The sequence below is a fragment of the Lithobates pipiens genome, unplaced genomic scaffold (genome assembly GCF_037356315.1).
Source record: "Lithobates pipiens isolate NorthernLeopardFrog02 unplaced genomic scaffold, aLitPip1_a1.2 Scaffold_1, whole genome shotgun sequence".
Classification (NCBI taxonomy): domain Eukaryota; kingdom Metazoa; phylum Chordata; class Amphibia; order Anura; family Ranidae; genus Lithobates; species Lithobates pipiens.
Genome location: NW_027507685.1, coordinates 53,044,247 through 53,064,044, shown reverse-complemented (window position 1 = coordinate 53,064,044; position 19,798 = coordinate 53,044,247). Strand labels below are relative to the sequence as shown.

Here is a 19,798-nt window from a genome sequence, read left to right as displayed (position 1 = left end):
CCCCTCCAACCCCCTTTGAAAACATTATACTCGCGGGTTCGGCCCAGAAAGGCCAAATCTCATATATAAAATACTGAACACAAGATTCTTCGAATCGATGGGTAAACATAACTACAGGAGAAGGCCCTGGGTGGGGAGATACCCATGGAACAATGGGGGATCATATGGGCCCAGGTGGCCAAGGGGGCTAAAGGGACACTTATCCACATCTACTGGGACTGCCCACTGATTGTTCCTTTCTGGAACTCAGTCCAGCAACTGCTTGCCTGTCTATTTGAAAAGATAGTCCCCGCCACCCCTAAATTTTTTTCTGCTAGGCCTCTCCCAATTGAAAGTCCCAGCCCTACAGAAAAAGTTAACTAGGCACATCCTCATCCTCACGTGCCTGGTGGCGCTGAACTGGAAGCGTATCACCCCTCCTCCATCGAAGCCCTCTATGCCAGGATTACAGATGTGGAGTTGATGGAGAAGATGACAGCAAGAATACAAGACCGTTTGGAAGCGCATGGTAAGGTCTGGGGCCTCTGGCACTGCCGGGAGGAACAACACGACCCGAATAATGACCCAGGATGATGATGACCTACCTTCCCCCCCCCCCCTTCTTTTTTCTCTTTTCTTCCTTCCTTAGTAGGGGTCGCCCTCGGACTCCCGTTTGCTACTTAATATGCAAATTACTATGTTTAGCCGATAGCTACTTTTTACGCAACAGTTGAATTAGCTTGTTACAAAAGGAAGAAACATGGCTATTGGAAAACCAGAGGCTACAAGTTTCAGTAGTAGACTAGCCATGTAAGTTTAGAAAGCAAATTACTCATGTTTTGATGACTAAGCAATGCACTTAAAATGTATCTGACCAAACTTTGAATAAAATTGTTATTGATAATAAAAAAAAATGAACCTTAAAGTTAGCCCACTTTTTTTTTGTATAATGTGAAAGATGATGTTATGCCACAAAAATCATGATCTTTATTCTAAGCAAAAAAAACATGATTCTAATTTTTTCCCAGAATTGTGCAGCTCTAATCTGCTCACATATCCTCAGTATGTGTCTGTTGGGTCCAGCTGTAGAATAGTCATAGGAGCTTCCAGCACCATGGGGCTTCTCCGTGACCTGTTTTCAGCAGAGAGCTGTCTGGAGTCCGCTCTCCACTGATGTCACTGCCACTGATGTCACTGCAATCAGCAGCGTGTCATCTCGACTTCAGAAGTCTGGATCCGCCAGCTGCCTTGACCGATGGCAGTCTTAGCGAGCCACAAAATGCTGAGATGGCCACTCCCACCACTCCACAGCTCAGCGCTCCAATGAGCGTGGAGGATAAGAGCAGGAGAGATGCTGACTGACGGTCAGCAGCTTTCCACTTAAGGAGGAGTGAGAACCGAGCCATCTGCAATGTTCCGTGGGTTGGTTCTCTGGTGCAGAGATGTCAGGGGACAGCTGCAGCATCGGTCTCATGCTGCCTCCACCTGGGTAAGTATGAATCTAAAGAAAACAAAAACCCATACTTCTCTATTTCAAGATTTGAACAGAAGGCAGGGAGGCTGGCAAATTATCAGCAGGTTTCTTGGCAATAGCAAGATGAATAAAAATTAAAAAGATTTCTATCTCCCTGCAGTCAGCCTCCAATCCCAGATGATACTTGTTTAGGGGAAACGCGTCGGTCGGAGCTAGTGATGACGTCAGCGCGCACAAACAGAACGAGCGGATTTAAGGCCACGCAGTGTGGATGTTTACATGCCTGATATTTTTACTCCAATTAGCTGAAAGGTCACATGCCGGAGCCGTGTGGCGTCGGTCAGGAGTGAGCTGCAGTTGTCCTTGGGAGCATACCTTTGAACGTTGTTTGATTCCTTGTGGATCAAAGGTTCTGGTAACCAGTTTGTCTGTTTATATGAGCACCAAGGTGGAGGAGTGGTAAATCTCTGACAGCGGACACAATATTTTCAGGGCAGAGCACTTTTTTTTTTTTCTTTTGCATAAAATAGGACTGAGTTTGGACTTTGATCACAATTTGCTGTACACATCAATACTTTTAAAAAATTTTACTTTTATGTTATATATTTTTTTTTCACAGTTTGATTTTTGTTTTATATGTATCTTTCTTAATGTTTAGGGTGTCGCATGTTAATTCGCACTTGGCACTGTAACGTTATTGTTTGATATAAACTAGTTTTATGGCGCTTTGCACTTTACTAATTTTGCATTGATTTATTTAATACAATAGATCCTTATCATTGCTCTACATTATAGTAGATAAATGAATACTGTTTTAGAGGTGTTGCACATATTTCATATATGATAAATATGGTATAAGGTGAACCATTTGAGGACAGCACACTTATTTCTTATTTAGAATCGTTTATTAGGGTATTCAATACTTTAGGTGCAGCAGTCGACCTATATCAGCTGAACGCGAACCTATCCCCTTTCCCGAATCATCCAAGAGTATCAGCAGACTGACAGTTAAACTGGAATCAGTGTATGGAGCTCACCTTGGCAAGTGGCCGAGAAAATGACAAAATAGATAAGCAAAAGTCCCAAATTTATTAAAATCAATAAAACGCAATACATTTCAGAGTATGCATTGTTCTTTTTTGAGGAACTCCCAAAGAGGGAGAAATGCAACTCATTAACTTTTTATTATTTGAATACATTTGGGACTTTTTTTTTTAACTATTGTTAACGTGATTCATTTCCTCACGTTGCACCTTGTGGACTCCCAATATAGTTACATAGTTACATAGTTAGTAAGGTTGAATAAAGACACCAGTCCATCCAGTTCAACCTGAGTGAGTGTCTACAATTTCCCTATCCCTGTACATTGCACACTCACATTGGTCGCTAACCTCAAGGTGCCCGCAATCCAAAGTCCCCATTCAAATATCAGGGCCAGTTTTGGACAGAGGCCAATTAGCCTACCTGCATGTTTTTGGAGTGTGGGAGGAAACCGGAGTACCTGGAGCAAGCCCACGCAGGCACAGGGAGAACATACAAAATCCAGGCAGGTAGTGTCATGGTTGAGATTCAAACCAGTGACCCTTTTTACTGCTAGGTGAGAGTGCTACCCACTACACCACTGTGCCGCCCTGATCCCCCCGATCCCCCCTATCCAACAGCACTGATGTTAAGCATGGTACACCTAACCTTCAGATGTGTTTTTTTAAGATCCCTTGGGAATTTATTGTGGACTCCTGCTATATAAGCCTGTCAGTTGGGACAGAAGTTGATATTTTCTTGGCCACTCGCCAAGGTGAGCTTCATACACTGATTCCAAAATACCTGTCCATCTGCAGATACTCCTAGAAACAGTACCAGGACAGGGTCATCTAGAGCCCAGGGCAAGGATCCCCCACTGTTAATACATGCCGTGTACCACCCTGCATCCATTTTATGCCTCTTTGTTTCACTGTGCCCAGGGCAGCTGCCCCTCCTGCTCACCTCTTGCCCCTTCCCTGCCTACACTCCATTCAAACTTTGCAATTTGGAAACACGGATGAAATCGGCTTGATTCTGCCCACAATTCCAAAATGCTTGGCAATCAGTGCACAACATGCATTTGGGTGCTATTCATTCTAAATGGCACCCCAAACACTGCAATTTTGCCACAATCGTTGTAAGATAGAATTGTGCTGCAATTGCGGCAAAACACAACTTTAAAAATCACGTGAAGCTTGTCAGTTGAAAAGGAGCAGGTGCTTATTTTGGGCGACAAGCGCACATAGGGCAGCACATTGAAGAGAATGGGTTCCCCTATGCGTGACATGTGGAATTGTGAGAAAATCACCCACACAAAACTGAGCGGGAATGGGGACTGAGGCGTCATTTGCGTGGCCATATTTATGTATACACCTGTGCAAGGGCCATGTTTACCCGCATTGGGATGCACAGTTGTTCCATGCATTCTTGTGTAGCCAGTCCTCTAGGCTAGCTCTGAGGAAAGGGGATGCTCCCCCGAAACGCATTAGATGTAACCCATGTTCTGTGAATGGCCATGATTTTATGGCCTTTTGTCAGTTGAATTTTGTGAGTACCCACTTTTATATAAAACATTTTTATTATTAAATTATCTTTGGTAATGCACTAGGTGTGTACGCGTTCCATTTCTGTTTTTCTTACCAAACTGAGCATGTGCAGCCTGACTCCTACTGCTCTGTTCTATACAGAGATGGGTTGGAGTCAGTAAAGAAGAGAAGGATCAGAGAAGTCAGGATCACACAGCCTTTATACACAATGCAGAGGGTTAACCCCTTAGACTCCACAGTGAGTATAACAAGCATGCTTTACTGAATATACTGTACAGACTGATTTTACTCTTGTGGGTTTAGTAACACTTTAAGTAAAGGCAAAACTTTTTTGTAGATTTGAAAAAAAAGGGGGAGGGAATAGAATACTTGTCAGGTTGTTACTGCTATCTGTGCTACACGTTAGTGAGCTTCACCCCCTCCTGTTTTGTTTAATGTTAGATCTGAAATTAAAAGCAAATTCCAGAACAGGAATAGTGGAGAAATCTTGCAACCAGGGACACTAGTTCTGGTGACCCTGGTGACAACTAGGGATCCCCTCACTTTGGAGGGATTTCCTCTCACTTTCTGTTTTGGCTATGGCTCAGGAAGTGAAGGGAAATTTCCCCAATAGAACCAAAAAATAACTGACAGGGGTTATAACACTCCCTAACTCTTCCCAAAGTAAAAAAAAATAAATATATGAAATGTGCCTATAGTTCTACTGTAATAAAATGGGGAGAAAAAGGAGAGTGAGCCTTCCCAGTCACAGCCACTGCTCTGGAGGAATAGTGAAAGGAGGACTTCTACAATAAGAAGCAACAAGCAGTAAGTAGGACATTATGTCCCTGGTGCAGAATAGCAAAAAATAAATAATAATAATAATAATAACTAAACTGCAACTTTAACCAAATGAGAAGGTCATGTGAAGGGTAAACAGGTTTATTGACATAAGAATGATCATTTGTAACAAGAAAAAATGTGGCCGTGACATACAAATGTATTTTATTTCCATACAGATTACCTCCCCCCACCAACCAACCTCACTTTTGGAATGGATGGAATGTTTTGTCCTGTTTTCCAGTGGAATCCCTCTGAAAACACAGCTAACTGCTCTTTAAAATATTCTGAAATCTTTTTGGCAAAGAATATAACGGTAATGCTTAAGTTTTTTATTTTTCCTTCCCTATACTTCCTTCTCTCCTGTCACTAATCTGTTCAGTAAAGATATAGCTACCTAAAAAGTTTCATATATGTATGTTTTTCAATAGGAATGTATGGAAAAGTGAATACAAAGGTTAAAGTGTAAGGCCGCGTACACACGCGCGGACTGTTCGCCCAACTTTGTCCGTCCAACAGTTTCGGCAAACAGTCCGCTCAAACTTAGCATGGACGGACATGGCCACACACGACGGACGAACAGTTTGCTGAAACCGTGCGCGATGACGTGAACGGCACGTACGACGGGACGAAAAATACGACGTCCTATACACTGCATTATAGCTTTCGGCGTGAAAATCCTTTCTGAGCATGCGCGCAACTTTGTTTGACGAACAAGCCTACACACGAGCGGACTGTTCGCTGAAACAAGGTTTCAGCGGACAGTTTTACGGAATTTCCGAAAAACCTTGTCCGTCCAACTGTCCGCTGAAACTGTCCGCTGAAAGCCCACACACGAGCGGACTGTCCGCCCAAACACTGTTCAGCGGACAAAGTTGGACGAACAGTCCGCCCGTGTGTACGCGGCCTTAGTTTGCTTTTTCACAAAAAATTTAAAGGTGAACTAACCCTGTACACCAGTGATTCTCAACCAGGGTTCTGTGGAATCCTAGGGTTCCTCCAAAGGTTGCTAGGGGTTCCTCCAGCATTGGGCAATTTCTGCCTCTCGGATAAGTTCCCACCAACACAATTGATCTTTTTAGCTATCTGTAAGGAGGCAATTCTTCCCAATGACCACACATGTAAGGACCATTCTTCCCACTAACCATCACACTATTGTATCATGAGTTGTAGATTTCTCATTTTTAGCAGGGGTTCCCCCGAGACCGGAGAACTATTTCAAGGGTTCCTCTGTGTTGAAAAGGTTGATTTTTTCATTCAATCCTTTTTTATTAAATGTGAACAAGGAGGTATCACGTCAGATCAATCAAGTCCAGTATTAAAAATACAGAACTGGTAAAATAATGTACAGTAATGGTTAACAAAGATGCCATTAAAGGGCATATAGCACACATGTAAATATATAAACCAACATCACAAAAGGGATCTATTATGAACCATAGGATTGCAGACCCCACAAGCGCCCCTTGCAACAAAATAACAAAACCTTCTGGAATATAAAATTAAATGAAATAAGAAAAGATAACCATATGGAAAAATATTTTACTGTATTGGGGTTAAAAGCATATACTCCATATTACTAAAGCTGAAAGTGCAAAATCAGGCTCACTTCTGCATAGAAACCAATGAGCTTCTAACCCCAGCTTGTTTAGTTAAGCTTTGGTAATAAAGCCTGGGAACAAATTTGTTTCTATGCAGAAGTGAGCCTGATTTTGCACTTTCCAGCTTTAGTAAATAAACCCCATTGTGTACTTAAAAGTGGGGTATGCCTGTAATTAAAAGAATTTAATTTATTTTAACTTTATAATCGTAAACAAACCAATAATTATTTTGAAATAAATATCAAACACCACAGCTCAGTCATCAAGATTTGAGCTGAATATAACAGTAGACTAAATTCTTTGCATACGCCAGGAGCGTTGCTAGGTCTACAAAAGATCTGGGGCTAGAGCCCATAGCAGCGTAGTAAAGAAAGTAATATGCCTGGGTGAGCATACACATGTATATACAGTAATATACGAATGTGTGTATATCCCCTGAGAGCCTCGCCCTTGCATCAGGGTCCCCAGAGAGCCTCCCCCTTGCATCAGGGTCCCCAGAGAGCCTCCCCCTTGCATCAGGGTCCCCAGAGATCCTCCCCCTTGCATCGGGGTCCCCAGAGAGCCCCCACTTACATCAGGGTCCCCAGAGAGCCCCCACTTACATCAGGGTCTCCAGAGAACCTCCTCCTTACATCAGAGTCCCCAAACAGCCTCCCCCTTGCATCAGGGTTCCCAGAGAGCCCTCCTTACATTAGAGCCCCCAGAGAGCCTTCCCCATAAATCAGGGCCCCCAGAGAGCCTCACCCTTAAAATCTGGGTCTCCAGAGAGCCCCCCACTTACATCAGGGTCCCCAGAGAGCATCCCCTCCCCTTGGGGACCCCTGCAGAGACTCAGGGCTATGTGCCCCAGATTCGGGGCTATAGCCCCAAAAGCCACCCCCTAGCGATGCCACTGGTGTACGCTGTTCACCCACAATAGTTGGTCGATAATGCTCCTAAAAAATGATAGTCGTGACAAAGGGAAGTGAGGGCATGATAGCTTGTCTTGACTGAAGCTCTATCTGCTAAAAATTACCTCCGGGAGAAGTAATTTTAAAGACGAGTGTGAAATCTGGTTGGATGGCAGGTTTCCCTCAGAAAAAGCAATCAAATGGTGAAAAGCGAATAGTTGATCTGCCTGACATAAATTTTATAGCTGAAATCCTGCCTGGATACAGCAAAAGGCACACCTAAAACAGACAAAAGGAGAGCTAAGAACCTGCCCAGTACAAAGATCTTAACAACTAAAATAGGCCTTAATACTAACAAGGGGTGCTAGGGGCTCATAATCCTATGGGCCATCTGCGTAATACTTTCAGCCCTAACATGGGATTGCATGGAACTTTGTAAAGTGCAATTGCTCCATCCAGAGTTTAGTAAATGAGGTAAAGTTTCACTTTACAAAGAATCCCATGCAAGGAAAATAAAAAAAAGAGCATTTCTCTTACGTTCATTGACTGACACAGCTCCTTTATTCTTGACCATTGGGTTGTTACGCCACCTTCAGGAGAGGACTAGGCAGAACATGCTAACATGTACAAAAAAACAGAACTTTCTAGTTCCACCCAAGGGGCGGTCCCTTCAGTAACAACCCCCCAACCTGCTTCCTGCAGCCTCAGTTTTTTTTTGCCTAGTGAAGGAGATGGACCTAGGAACCCTGCGGGCCCATCGGTCCAGGAATTTTCTTTTGCAGAAGTTTGTCTTTTGCGCAAGATTAAGATCCTGTGATCTGCTATCAACTGCCAGCTGTGTGACAGGCTGGATACCCTTATCCTTGTAGTCTCCCCAGCCTGGCCAGCACTTGTGTGCAGACCATAGCTACACAATGGGTCGGCCACGACATGCCCCTCAGGTTCCAGGGGCAGAGCGGTGAGTGCAAAGCTCCGGGGCACACATATGACTGGGCTAATGATGTCTGCGTCACAGTGTGCCGTGGCCAGCAGCCACCCCCTACTGATCAGAGAGTGGGTCTGTAATGGAATGTCCCCAGCTTGTCCGGAATGGTAAGTACAGCTCTACCTGCCTCGTGGGGCTGAGCAGCTGGGTAATCCCTGGGAGGTCGATTCTGAGTTCCCTCTCCTCCCTCTCTTCTCTCCCTGTCCCTATTTCCCCTCCGCCCCAGTGGGGGGTGCTGCATGGGCTGCTGAGCGGTGTGTGTGTCATCAAGATAAGGGTCCCCTGGGGAGCTCTCAACTTGGGTGGGGGGCTGCGCTGGGTGGTTGTGCCCCTGGGTGTCTGTTGTCTCCCCGCTGGGTGTCTGTAGGTCTGCACAAGCTGATCGCCATAGCGCTGTTCTGCCGCCATTTTCTCTCTTCTTTTTTTGGCTTGGTTTCAGCACCCTGAGTCTTTACCACGGTATTGACTCCAATTTTGGCATTGTTGAGACAATGCGGGATGGCAATCGCAAGTTATCTGGACGATCTCCTCCTGAGAGCAGTTTCCACCTTAGAATTAAAGGAGGATGTGGCAATCACCATGCAAACCCTGCAGGAGTTTGGGTGGCTGTTGAACCTAAAAAGGTCGTGTTCATACCAATTCAGCGCTTGGAGTACCTGGGCTTACCACTGGACTCCATGGAAGCGAGAGTGTTCTCCCTTCAGACAAAACTGCAGACTCTCAGAGCCACGGTAAAACTATTGCTGAACCGCAGGTGGTCGTCGCTGCGTTTCTGTATGCGAGTTCTGGGCCTCATGGTGGCCTTCCTCGAGGCGGTACTGTACGCCAGATTTCACACCAGAGTCTTGCAGAAGGAGATATTGATGAAATGGGACAAATCTCCGTTTATCCCTGGATCGGCAGATTCAGGTGAGCCAGTCAGTCAGGGACTCCCTGCTTTGGTGGCTGAGGTCCCCGACACTTCGGTCCAGGAAGTCGTTCCTACCTCTGCATTGGACTGTGATCACAACAGACGCCAGCCTGACCGGCTGGGGTGTAGTACTGGGAGTACAGTCGACCAAGGTTCTCTGGTCGGGTGCGGAACTCAAGTTGCCGATCAGTGTGCTCGAACTCCGAGCGATCAGGCGAGGGCGTCCAATCAGGATCCAGTCAGACAACGCCACGGCGGTGGCATATGTCAATCATCAAGGAGGAACAAGAAGCTTGGCTGCAGCACGGGGGGTCGCTCACATCCTTCAGTAGGCAGAGCGACATGTACCGACCCTGTCGGCCATTTACATCCCCGGAGTGGAGAACTGGCAGGCAGACTACCTAAATCGCCAGATGCTGGACCCAGGAGAATGGGCGCTTCACCCTGAGGTGTTCAGGCTACTGTGCTTGCGATGGGGCACACCAGACGTGGATCTCCTGGCTTCCCGTCTCAATCAGAAGGTGCCGGGATTCATATCCAGGACAAGAGATCCTTGGGCAGACACGTCAGACGCGCTGGTGGTTCCATGGGATCAGTACTTACTAATCTACGACTTTCCTCCAATAAGCTACTACCATGTCTGCTCCGCAGGGTGGAGGCCGAGGGGGTTCCAGTTATACTAGTGCCCCGGATTGGCCTCAGCGTCCCTGACGCGCCGACCTAGTACGCCTGGTTGCAAAGGCTCCCTGGCAACTGCTGTTGCGAGAGGACCTTCTGTGTCAAGGTCCGATTCTCCATCTTGTTTGACCATCGCTGGTTTCAACGGCATGGCTGTTGAAAGCCAGATGCTAAGGTACCGAGACCTATTGGACTTGTGACCTTGACTACGTTGGGAGCATGGAAATCTTCTTCTATGAAGATATACCATTGTACCTGGAAGGCATACATCTCTGTGTGAGGATAAAGGATGGCATCCGGGCACCTATTCAGTTTCCAGGATCCTGCTGTTGGCTTTAAGCACCATTAAAGGACCAATATCAGCCCTGGCTGTCTTTTTTTCAGCGACCCCTGGCATCTCACCCTCTAGTGAGCACTTTTGTGCAGGGGGTCTGACTTGTAGTTCCTCCGGTGTGTACACCGTTACCCCCATGGGATCTGAACCTGGTGTTATCGCCGCTTCAGAAACCGCCGAAGCTCCCTTGTTGACTCTTTCCCAGAAAGTTGTCTTTCTAGTGGCCATTGCATCGACCAGGAGGGTTTCGGAACTGCCAGCCTTGTCTTGCAAGCCGCCCTATATGGTTATCCATAAGGATAAGGTGGTGTTGCGTCCGCAACCTTCCTTTCTGCTGAAGGTGATTTTGGCGTTCCACATCAATGAAGATATTGTGTTACCATCTCTGTGTCCTAAACTGATACATCCTAAGAGGTGGCCCTTTATTCCCTGGACATGGTCAGGGCTATACAGATATATTTATCAGCCACAGCTCCCCTTCGGAAGTTAGATTCTCTGTTTGTTTTCGGTAGCTGGTCCAAAAAAGAGGTATGGCGGTATCGTCGACCACCATTTCCAGGTGGATCAGACAGATGTGGTATAGGCCTATGCCTTGAAGGGGCAGGTGCCCCCCTTTCCTGCCATGGCCCATTCCACCAGGACAATTAGGGCCTGTTGGGCTTCCGACCTCGAGTGTCAGTCACTCTGGTGTGTAGGTGCCAATTTAGTTGTCCGTTCACATTTTTACCGAATTCTACAGAGTGGATGTAAGCGCATCGTTTGATGTCTGCTTTGGCCGCAAAGTTTTTGTGGGCGGCTGTGTAATGTTGCAGTTCTGCACTTCTTCTTTTTTCTGTTTAAAGAAAATACAGTTACCTTTGAGTATAATGTACTGTTGCATTGTTACCACAAGTTCTGATGCGGGTAGATAAGGTGGTGTCTCCCCTGATAGGGAGCACTTCTGATTGTGGGTGAAGTTATTTTATGCTGTTTCCCACCTCTCGTTATGATACTGCTTGGGGACGTCCCAATGGTCAAGAATAAAGGAGCTGTGTCAGTCAGTGAACGTAAGAGAAAATAGGATTTTTGTACTCACCGTAAAATCCTTTTCTCTGTAGTTCACTGACTGACACAGCACCCTCCCCTCTTATTGTATACATTATACTGCTTGTTGACGTACTAAGGCTGCAGGAAGCAGGCTGGGGGGTTGTTACTGAAGGGACCGCCCCTTAGGCGGAACTAGAAAGTTCTGGTTTTTGTACATGTTAACATGTTCTGCCTAGGCCTCTCCTGAAGGTGGCATAACAACCCAATGGTCAAGAATAAAGGAGCTGTGTCAGTGAGTGAACTACAGAGAAAAGGATTTTACGGTGAGTACAAAAATCCTATTTTTTGCTTCCACATGATTGAATGATGGAAATCAGCAGAGCTTCTGCTCATTTACTAAGCTCTGGAGAAACTGCACTTGCAGAGTACAACTGCATTTTGTAAAGTTCAAAGTCTTTTTGTCTTTAGTAAATCAATCCCAATTAGTTGCTCATGCTAGAAGGAAAGATTCTCAGTATAAACCCTGGAACACACCTGCAATACACAAAGAATGTCCTAGAAAACATGCAATTTTGGCAGGACCTAGAAATAGCCAAAGCAGAAGAACAACAACATATGAAAACACCTGTGATCAAAATACATTAAATAACTCCTCAACTGAGGCCTAACCAGGCCACCTCAGAAGCAGCCCCAATCCTAAAGGAATGAGAAGAGAAGTTAAGAGAAGGGACCCAAAGCAAAAATAAAGAAACAAAAATAGCATTCAGCCAAAAAGAATGAGGGGAGCCGACAGCATGAAACAAGAAAGTAAAAGAAGCAGACAGGAAAGACAAAGGGGGTTATTTACTAAAGGCAAATCCACTCTGCACTACAACTGCACTTGGAATTGCAGTCGCTGTAGATCTGAGGGGGACATGCAAGGAAAAAAAACAGCATTTTTACTTGTACACAATTGGATGATAGCGGAGCTTCCCCTCATTTCAGATCTTCCCCTTAGGTCTACAGCGACTGCATTTCCAAGTGCACTTGTAGTGCAGAGTGAATTTGCCTTTAGTAAATCAACCCCAAAATCTCTAAACCAACAGAAACGGGCAAAAGGGACCACCATTCAGAGCCTGCGGAGACAACCTCTACCCTCTACCTAACTAAAGTGTCTTAAATCATTGAAAATAAATATACATCTAGGAGTCAGATAACAGAACATGAGCAATGAAACGACCCGTGTGGACACTAGAGAAGGGTAAACCAGTTCAGATAAATGAAAAGGACTAAAAATGCCAAAGAAAAGAAGTTTAAAAGAGAACTTCAAAATTAACAAAAGCAAACCACAGGGACTATGCAACACTGATCCTGTAACATGCAAAAGTAAATGAGCATGAGAATACATACATCAGCATAGGGGTCAACTTATTAAATATGAAAAACTTTGGTCCCCATGGCTTAATGTCCTCAGGCTAGCACCTAGGGAGCTTGTTCTAATGAGGGTATTGCAGTGTCTCATAAGCCGCGTACACACGTAGCGGTATGTCCGACGTACTTAGTCTGGCGGACTTCCTGCCAGACTGTCCGTCGGACTTTCCGAAAGGGCTACTTGCCCACACACGGCACTTTTTCAGCGGACTAATACGGCGTACTAAGTCCGCCGTACTATCCGCCCTACTTTTGAAATGAACGGACTCGCCCACACACGCGGAGGAAAGTCCGCTCATTTCGAGCGCGTCTCCAGGTAGGCGGAGCCCGCTAAGGAGACGTCGCTGGCCCCGCTGCCTGGTATGGACTTAAAGGGGAACCCCAACGCCGAAAAAAATCGGCGTGGGGGTCCCCCCCAAGTCCACAACAGACCCTTGTCCGAGCACGCTACCCAGCCGGCCAGGAAAGGGGGGGCGAGCGAGCGCCCCCCCCTCCTGAGCCATACCAGGCCGCGTGCCCTCAACATGGGGGGTGCCTTGGGGAAGGGGGGGCCGCGCGGCCCCCCCACCCCAAAGCACCTTGTCCCCATGTTGATGAGGACAAGGGCCTCTTCCCGACAACCCTGGCCGTTGGTTGTCGGGGTCTGCAGGCGGGGGGCTTATCGGAATCCGGGAGCCCCCTTTAATAAGGGGGCCCCCGGATACCGGCCCCCCACCCTATGTGAATGAGTATGGGGTACAATGTACCCCTACCCATTCACCTGTAAAATAAAAGTACAAAAAAAAACACAACACACGAGATAAAATACTTTATTGCACAGCTCCGGGGGTCTTCCGTCTTCGGGGGTCTTCTCGCCGGACTCCTCCGCTATCTTCTTGTAGCTCTTTTACTGGCGGAGGAGCCCGGCATTCTTCCTCGCCGCCGGCCTCTTCTTCCGACTTCGGGGGTCTTGTCCCCCTCTTCGGTTCTTCTGCCGGGCCACCGCGCCTTCTTATAGCTCTTTTACAGGCGGTGGCCCGGTCTTCTGTCGCCGCAGCCTTCTGTTCTTCTTCTTCTTCTTCTTCTTCTTCTTCTTCTCCAGGAGATGTTGACTCGACGATCTCTCCAGCCGCAATGCCAGGGACGCGCTGCGCTGCCACTTATATAGGGACAAGGGGCGGTGTCACACGGTGACCCCGCCCCCTTACGATGTCACAGTCCCGGAGGATGCTGGGTCTGTCGCCATGTGACATCAACCCATGTGACCAACCCATGTGACATAAACCCATGTGACACCGCCCCTTGTCCCTATATAAGTGGCAGCGCAGCGCGTCCCTGGCATTGCGGCCGGAGAGATCGTCGAGTCAACATCTCCTGGAGAAGAAGAAGAAGAAGAACGGAAGGCGGCGGCGGCGGCGACAGAAGACCGGGCCACCGCCTGTAAAAGAGCTATAAGAAGGCGCGGTGGCCCGGCAGAAGAACCGAAGAGGGGGACAAGACCCCCGAAGTCGGAAGAAGAGGCCGGCGACGAGGAAGAAAGCCGGGCTCCTCCGCTAGTAAAAGAGCTACAAGAAGATAGCGGAGGAGTCCGGCGAGAAGACCCCCGAAGACGGAAGACCCCCGGAGCTGTGCAATAAAGTATTTTATCTCGTGTGTTGTGTTTTTTTTGTACTTTTATTTTACAGATGAATGGGTAGGGGTACATTGTACCCCATACTCATTCACATAGGGTGGGGGGGCCGGTATCCGGGGGCCCCCTTATTAAAGGGGGCTCCCGGATTCCGATAAGCCCCCCGCCCCCAGACCCCGACAACCAACGGCCAGGGTTGTCGGGAAGAGGCCCTTGTCCTCATCAACATGGGGACAAGGTGCTTTGGGGTGGGGGGCCTGGTACGGCTCAGGAGGGCGGGAGGGGCTCGCTCGCCCCCCTTTCCTGGCCGGCCGGGTAGCGTGCTCGGACAAGGGTCTGTTGTGGACTTGGGGGGGCCCCCACGCCGATTTTTTTCGGCGTTGGGGTTCCCCTTTAAGTTCATACCAGGCGGCGGGGCCAGCGACGTCTCCTTCGTGGGCCCCGTCTACCTGGAGACCCGCTCGAAATGAGCGGACTTTTCTCCGGGCGGGAAAAGTCCGCTCATTTCAAAAGTACGGCGGACTGGCATACACACGGCCGGATTGTCCGCCGAAATGCGAGTCCGGCGGGAAGATTGGAGTGCAACACGGCATTCTAAGTCCACCGTACTTTCGGGTCAAAAAAGTATGCTGGAGGCTACACACGGGGGAATTGTTTGGCGGACTTGAGTTTGCCGGACTTTTCCACCGGATTGTTTGATCGTGTGTACGCTGCAATAGGATGAGTGTACTTTGTGAGAATCCTACAAATATGGAGATAGTAAAATGAGTCATGTAATAGCATACAGGTCGTACAAACTCAATAGTCATCCATCTGAGTGCGCGGATGGGGTAGGTCTCAGTGGGATCTCATGTTTAACCCTATAGGATGAAATTGCAAGCCATTAATGTATCAGATTTGCTTGACCTATGAGTTTTTCATAGATTTGAGCAATGATTTACTGGAATGGAAGAAGTCTGTCCTTTAATATTTTTTTGCACTGGGTATTTTCTCAATAAAAACATCTTTGATTAAAAAAAAAAAAACAAGCATTAGAATCCAGAGAAAACACAGCTACAGAAGTCCCCGCATAATATGCTTAACAATAAAATAAGATAAACACACAGGGGCAAGATGAAACCATAAGAAAGTGGAAACACTTGCATACCTCCCAACTTTTGAACTTTGGAATGAGGGACACTTGATGAAGGAAGCAATTTGCAGCACGCATAGCAAAATTTGGGTGTGGCCAAATGCAGTGGGAGGGGCTTAAGGAATGTGGTAGACAGGAATGGCAAAGGAGAAGGGTCTGCAGGGCAGTGTATGGGCATCAGCAGGGCAGAGAAAAGGCATCACAAGGGCAGAGGACAGAGGATAGGGGTTTAGTAGTGCAATGTAAAGGAGTCAGCAGGGTGGAAGACAGGGGGTCAATAGGGCAGGGTACAGGGGTCAGCAGGAGAGAATACAGGGGGTCAGTAGGACAGGGGTCAGCAGGATGGAACAACGTGAGTCAGTAGGGCAAGGTACAAGGTCAGCAGGACAGAAGACAGGGAGTCTGTAGAACAAGGTACAGGGGATGGGGACGGAAGACAGGGGGTCAGTATGGCAGGGTACAGGGGTCAGCAGGACAGAGAAAAGGGGGCACAGTAGGGCAGAGTACAGGGGTCGGCAGGACAGAACACAGGGGGTCAGTAGGGCAGGGTACAGGGGTCAGCAGGAAAGAGGACTGGGGGCAGTAGGGCAATGTGCAGGGGTTAGGATGGAGTACTGGAGGTCAGTCGAACAGGGTACAGGGATCATCAGCACAGAAGACCGGGGGTCTGTAGAGAAGGGTACAGGGGTCAAGACAGAGGACCGGGGGTCAGTAGGGCAGGGTACAGGGGTCAGCAGGACGGAGGACACAAATCCCCCCCTCCCCAGTCTATCGCCCTTTACTCTTACACCCCCAATCTTTCCCCCTTTACACTCCCCAATGACTGCCCCCCTCCCCCCCAGTCACATGGTACCTTCAAGCTTACAGCAGGCTGACTCTCTCCTCTTGGGTCCAGTGGGTGGAGCTTTCTCTCATGGACAAGGAGGTCCCTCCTCTGCAAGTGTCGCTTATACTCAGATCGTAGTTCTGGCAGAGTGGAGTGCATGCTCCCCGCCTCCTCCGTACAGGAAAACAAAAATCACTGCAGGAGGAGGGGGGGGGGGAGGGTTCAGTGCAATCCTCTCTGCACTGTGTGTGTGTGTGTCAGAGGCAGTCGAACTGGCGGAGAGAGATCCTGGCTGGCGGCAGCCATACGCAGCACACACCGCAAGCATTATGGGGCTCAGAATTTGTGGGGACTCTGGGACAGGGACCAATTTCTGGGACAGTCCCGATTAATAATTCCTCTTGGCAAAAAGCCCCAGTTCCTGTAACTTCTTGAGCTGTCTTGCATGGACTGCACGTTTTGAGATCTCCTTCTGCTGTATCCAATAACAGGTCAACTTGGCCTTGTGTTTTGGATCATTGTCATGTTGGAATGTCCAAGTATGTCCCATGCGCAGCTTCCTGGCTGATGAATGCAGTTCCTCCAGTATTCTTTGATAACATACTGCATTCATCTTGCCAACAATTTTGAACAAATTTCCTGTGCCTTTGTTTCTCACACACTTTCCCAAAACATCAGTTATCCACCTCCATACCTTTCATCATAGGCCTTGTTGACTCCAAATGTAGCCTTGTTGTCTCCAAATGTAGCGTTTATGGTTGTGGCCAAAAAGCTCAATTTTGGTCTCATCACTCCAAATGACTTTGTGCCAGAAGGTTTGAGGCTTATCTCTGCACTGTTTGGCATATTGTAAGCGGGATACTTTGTAGCATTTGTGTAGGCTTTCTTCTGGCGACTCAACCATGCAGCCCATCTTTCTTCAAATGCCTCCTTATTGCACATCTTGAAACAGCCACACCACATGTTTTTAGAGAGTCCTGTATTGCACCTGAAGTTATTTGTGGATTTTTCTTTGCATCCCGAACAATTTTCCTGGCAGTTGTGGCTGAAATTTTAGTTGGTCTACCTGACCGTGGTTTGATTTCAACAGAATCCCTCATTTTACACTTCTTGATTAGAGTTTGAACACTGCTGATTGCCATTCTTAATTACTTGGATATCTTTTTATATCCCTTAACTGGTTTATACAGTTCAACTACCTTTTCCCGCAGATCCTTTGACAATTCTTTTGCTTTCCCCCATGACTCAGAATCTAGAAATGTCAGTGGAGCACTAGATGAAAGATGCAAGGGTCTGTCAGGAGTCCAGAAACATATTGACCTTTTATACACACACACTATTTACAAGCAAACAGATCACAGGTGAGGATGGTTACCTTTAAAGTGGATGAAAACCCTTACAGACCACTTTGACCTACAGGTAAGCATAGATTAAGGCTTACCTGTAGGTCCATGAAATATCTCCTAAACCTACACGGTTTAGGAGATATTTGCAAAAAGACAGGCATGCGCCATAGACAGTCTACGGCGCGCAGGCGCACTGAGCATGCCGCTGCTAACGGCGATATGCCATTAGTGGCAGCTCCCGTGTGCATGCGCGGGAGTGACATCATCGCTGCTCCGGCGCTGTGAGTGGCCGGAGCAGCGATACCCGGAAGAAGATGGGCGCTTCGTGTTACAGGGGACAGCGGTGACATCGCTGGCTCCTGTGTCAGGTAAGTGACACATAATGGACTACTATGCCATGCATAGTAGCCCATTATGCTTTACCTTTGCAGGGAGACAAAGAGGAAGTAAACCCATCAGGGTTTACGTCCTCTTTAATAGCCATTCAAACCTCTTTGTATCAATTTGTGTGCATGTTATCAGGCCAAAATCATCAGGGTATATAAACTTATGATTTAAAAAGTGTAAACACAGTTGATTGATAATAAATGTCTTCAGCCAAACACTAACCATGAGTGTAAGTAATGTTTTTGTGTTATTCATATTCTCTGAAAAATGGCCAAGAAATCATAAATTCTGCCAAGGTGTAAACTTATGTATATAATGGCAGGTTTTAGTGGGTAATGGGTAGTGGGTAAACTTTTTATAGTGGCATGTTTAGGATTCTTGGAATTTACTTTGGAGAGTATCCATGTCAGAGAGTAAAAGCATTTGATGTAGATAAGCAATTAGGTAATTAAATCTTCTGTTTTTCAGAAAAAAGGAAAAGGGGCGAATACATATTACAAAACGCATGTTCGAGAAGTTGATATAAATAAAGAAATTCTCTTTACTGTTCAAGCTGTGTGTGACAATACAAACATCTTCAGTAACAATACAACTCTCTCTGTACAGATAGCAACAGGTAAAGTCTGTTTAACCAGGTATTTATCCATCATAAATTGTCTTAGAGCTTATTCATGCCAGCAAACTGGGGAAATCACATGGGCACCGGTGTGTGTGCTGGGAGTAAACAGTGATGATGCACTTATTCAGGTGCATCGCATTGTTTAGTTTTTTCTTTTTTGTTAGATATTTTATGAAATGTCACACGTAAACATACTGTAATAATCCCTGTGGGAGAGTCCCTGTGGGAGAGTCCGTTTGCACTCTCCAGTTTTAGAAAATTAACCCCATTGGTACCACTCGTCAATAAAAACTGCAGTTAAAAACTATTTGAATCCATTGGCTGATGGCTCCCCCTGGATGTTTGTTTCAGTACTGTATATATGGTATGGCATGGATTGCAAAAAATATATAAAAACAGGCCCCATTTACATCTGGTGATTTGGGGTCACGGGTGAAATCAGACGATAATTGTTGTGATTCTGCCCACAATTCCAAAACGCACTGTAACTGTGACGAAACACACCATGCATGCTTGGGTGCCGCCATTCATTTTTAATGGCACCTCAAACTTGGTGCAGTTTTGATTCAATTTTTGCACAAGCTTTGCCACCTAGAAGACGCTCCAGCTCCTTGGATGACAAGCTTTGTGCGATGCGGTTTGCCGCGATTGCCACATGATTCTGTCCTGTGACCACTGTGACAAAACCACACATTTGAGGTGCCATTTGCTACTATCGCAGTGCAATTTGGATTGATTGTATGGCAATTCCGCACCATGATCTCAAATCAAATTTACCATTGCATGAATTTGAAAAGTTAATATTATGGAATTAACCAAACTGATGTGCAATGGCTAGTTGGAATTTGCCTATTTTCAGCATATGCTGCTGAGTACAATGCAAGCTTTCAGTGGGTGATATTTGAACCATTTGAACCCATAGCCTGAGTCCTTCAAGGTAGGAGTGCAGACCACTAGGCTACTGAGCTGAGTACAATCATACATAGAAAATACATTTAGTAGTGTTTTTATTTTATTTTTTATTTTATACAATGTTTTGCATTTGAGGCATTAATATTATGGAAACAACCATGATCATGCTGATGTGGCATTGGCTATTGGGCATTCGCCTATTTTAGCGAAGGTGTGAACGCTATTAAAGTCTATGGGACAGGAACATGAAAACTGCAAAGTCCTTATATCCTTATAAGCATAGTCCTTATATAT

At 46.6% G+C, this 19,798-nt stretch overlaps 1 protein-coding gene across 1 annotated transcript in view; it reads left to right on the top strand.

Moving 5' to 3' along the window:
• LOC143999605 (interleukin-13 receptor subunit alpha-1-like) overlaps positions 1–19,798 on the top strand; it is a 174,714-nt gene that overhangs the window by 66,045 nt on the left and 88,871 nt on the right. The window contains exons 2-3 of the mRNA XM_077493984.1: positions 5,019–5,155; positions 18,442–18,589. Coding sequence (XP_077350110.1) covers positions 5,019–5,155; positions 18,442–18,589 — 285 coding nt within the window. The remainder of the gene's footprint in view (positions 1–5,018; positions 5,156–18,441; positions 18,590–19,798) is intronic.